At 38.1% G+C, this 3,665-nt stretch overlaps 1 protein-coding gene across 1 annotated transcript in view; it reads left to right on the top strand.

Moving 5' to 3' along the window:
• Positions 1-3,665, top strand: part of METTL25 (methyltransferase like 25) — a 182,104-nt gene that overhangs the window by 161,434 nt on the left and 17,005 nt on the right. Inside the window, exon 9 of the mRNA XM_006871821.1 lies at positions 2,272-2,365. Within this exon, the coding sequence (XP_006871883.1) occupies positions 2,272-2,365 (94 nt within the window). The remainder of the gene's footprint in view (positions 1-2,271; positions 2,366-3,665) is intronic.

The raw sequence follows: 3,665 nt of genomic DNA, 5'->3' as shown, positions 1-3,665 counted from the left end.
TTTTTTTATGCTTTCTGAATGCCTCCAGGTAGATGTGATCAGGAAATGGGCTTCCCTTTTCACTCTTCTTCCTGAGAAGTTTCAAGATACAACTGTTGGTCGTTTTGATGTAACTTAGGATTTAATTTTCGGCCTATTTCCTCTTTTGTCTGCTTGTCCTGCTCCACAATCTCCGTTCAGTCCTTTTTTCTAGTTGAAACAGTTCAGGGCCGGCTGTGGCTGTTCGGTTTTAATTGGAAACTGTCTCTTTAAATTTCGAGATTTGTGCGCATGCATAGTAGAACCCTTCGAGGGTGGGACTGGGGTGCCCACTACCTCAGGCACCCCTATAGTCACCAGAATGGAGGTGCGTAAACAGCAAGGGACCAATGAACAGATACCAATAGAAAAGAATGTCCACACCTTTATCTCAGCGGTTCTGCCAGGCGTCTGTGGCTGCTCCAATCCTTTCCCCATGTGGTCTCACCCAAGATGGCGGCTCCTGGAGCAGCCGAGCATCCTGGACTAGAAAGCAATAGATTTCTTGCTTCTGCCACAAATTCCCCCAGCTGTGAGCCTTCCAATCTTGTAAGTATTCCTTTATATGTGGTTCAGAGTTCTGGGACCATCTGAACCTGCTTGGTCAGGTATTCTGTGTTGTGGTTGGCAGAGCTCTCTGCTATACGTCCACCCGATCCGCCATCTTGTTTGTTCCTTCTTCACTTGTGTAATGAGGAGTTTCAAATTCATCCCAGGAAATGAGAGAAGTATTGTAAGTCTTTTGAGCAGTTAAATACCATAATAAACATCTTCTAAAATAAAATAGTATGACAGAAATGTGGGCAAAAATAAAAGGAACCGACTTCAGCTTGATGTCTTAATTAGGAGGTAGTTTTAATAATCAGTCCAGGAGGTAGCAAATAGAATTAATGTGACCATCTTGAAATGTAGTTGTAGGAATATAGTTCATTTATATTTAATATATATTAGTAAAGAAAGAGATAATTTCTAATTAATCATATGTGTTAATGAACTTATAATACCAATAATAAAAGGAGCTCTGGTAATGTAGTGGTTACGAGTCAGGCTGCCAACCTCAAGGTCAGCAGTTCGAAACTACCAGCTGCTCCGCGGGCGAAAAATGAGGTGTTCTTCTCCCGTAAAGATATACAGCCTCAGAAACCCTGTACAGGGTCACTATGAGTCGGAACCGACTCCACAATACTTAACAACAACACCCACCAATAATAAATAAGATTTTATTAGTTTTTGGAAACTTTTTGTTATTGTTGTTAAGAGCCATTGACTCGGTTCCGACCTCTAGCGACCCTATATAGGGTTTCCAAGGAGTAGCTGGTGAGCTTGAACCACCGACCTTGCATTTCAAACAACTATGCAGTCTGGCGTATTAACGCACAGCACCACACCAGGAGGTGGTAATTTTCCCTGTTGGGTTTTATATTATAACCAAGTTGTAGGTTTTACACATTATAACTAAGTAGGCCAGAATTATGAGATGTGATCATTTTTCTTTGCATTTTTAAAACCATTGTATGGAACTTTGTGTAAGCTGCTCTGAAAACCCACAGGGCATAAATGAGTTCATGTTATACCCAACTCAGCATATGGTGCTTCATCAATGGCTGCCATTGAAGAAGTTCTCTTTGCATAGTTGTTGACTTTTGCCACTATTAGCAGGTGTTGCAATGAAATCTGCTTTATAATGTTCTAGCAAAATTGAAAATGGGCTTTGGACTACAATGGAAACTTAAAAATCTTAGTTTCCTTAAAAAACAAACAGGTTCTATATTGTAAGTTTAAAACTGTTCTATCATAGCATTGTCCTCATAATATTGTCTTCTGCTGTATGCTGAAAGAATTCAGAACAAATTTTGAATATTATGTATAATTTTTTAATGTTCACAAAAATGTGACTATATATGGATCACATCAGGGCTTTCAAATACACAGAAGACATTTGAAAATATTTTAAGACTGAATTTAAAACAGTCAGCAGTGAAACCTGTGTAAGCTGGAACTTGATGGAACTGCCTTGGTTTCTGGGTCTTAAATGTTTTCCACCCTTAAGGTACTACTGCCTTAAAGTGGTAGTGTTACTACTTTTCTATCATTTGTTTTAGTGGAAAATATTTTAATTTTCCTCCTCTGACAGGTTTCCACCTTAAACATATTCCAGTTTTCACTTGGATTACTGTCTAATTTAAATTAGAAAAAAACTGAGTAATTAAAAATTGCTTAAATAACCAAAATAAAACTAATTTTGTTTTACAGCGATGGGCATGTTGGTAAAATTTATTCCAAATCCTCTTCCTTTCTGGATTATGTCAGAAAGTCCCTAAAGAAGCTTGGATTAGATGAGTCCAAGGTTAGTATATAATAATTAATTATTTTCATAAAAGATAACATAAATTATAAGGGATGATAAAGTGATATATTGTTATTGTTGTTAAGTGCTGTCAAGTTGATTCCAACTATTAACAACCCTGTATAGGGTTTCTAAGAAGTAGCTGGTGGGTTTCAACGGCCGACCTTGCAGCTCAAACTGACATTGCAGTCCAGCTCATTATCCCTACCTGCCACGTCAAGACTCCAGTGAAGTGATGCAGTAGAAAAATAATTGTCTTATACTTTTCGCCCATTTTTGAAAAGCATCTAAAGTATACAGAATCCAAACCTCCATTATCTTTATTATAGTTCCCCTAAAGTGTCAATGTAGAAAATTTCCTGTTAAGACTATTCAAAGGGATCTTCCGTTTGTGCTTATATGTAGGAAAAAACTTTTTAATTCTCAAATTAAAATTGAGTTATAAAACAAAGTAAGAGTACAAATAGGAATTAGAAGTAAAGCAACTGAGAATAACTGTAATTTTGAAATGCATTTATTTAAAGCATGTGAAGCTAATTAAATTAAAAATTCTAAATTCAAAATACCTTTGTGTGGAAGAATCCTGGAAAGTAGGAACATCATAGGAGGTCTGAGCAAAATAATTGAGACAACAGAAAGATAAGCTGGTTGATAGATAGTAATTAATAAATATTCTAACACTGAGGTGGGATACTGGGGGCATGATTCACATGAATCCATAACTAAAATATTAAATTGAATTTGATTTACTCTAGTACTCTGGGTTGATTATTGTTGTTGTTGTTAAGTGCTGTGGAGTCGATTCTGACCCATAGCAACCCTGTAGACGGTTTCCAAGGAACAGCTGGTGAGCTTGAACCACCAACCTTGCAGTTTAAATGACTTTGCAGTCTAACACATTAGCCCACAGCGCCAGACCAAGACTCCATTATGTGCTGAAATAAAGAATAAAATAGATGATTAAAGGAATAAAGCAGATTTCTTGAAAGAACAAAACATACAGGCATGATTTGTTCTTGTTGTTGTTGTTAGGTGCTATCCAGTCAGTACCGACCCATAGCGACCTTATGCTCAGCAGAACAAAACGCTGCCCAGTTCTGGGCCAACCTCACTACTGCTGTCATGCTTCAGTCCATCGATGCAGGCACTTGACCAATCCATCTCGTTGAGGGTCTTCCTCTTTTTCGCTAACCCTTCACCTTGTTGTTGTTGTTGTCAGGTGCCATCGAGTCGGAACCGACTCATAGCGACTCCATGCACAGCAGAACGAAACAATGTTCGATCCTGGGCCAACCTCACC

Source organism: Chrysochloris asiatica, unplaced genomic scaffold (genome assembly GCF_000296735.1).
Source record: "Chrysochloris asiatica unplaced genomic scaffold, ChrAsi1.0 scaffold00175, whole genome shotgun sequence".
In the NCBI taxonomy this organism is placed as follows: Eukaryota; Metazoa; Chordata; class Mammalia; order Afrosoricida; family Chrysochloridae; genus Chrysochloris; species Chrysochloris asiatica.
This window is presented reverse-complemented; position numbering and strand designations above follow the sequence as displayed.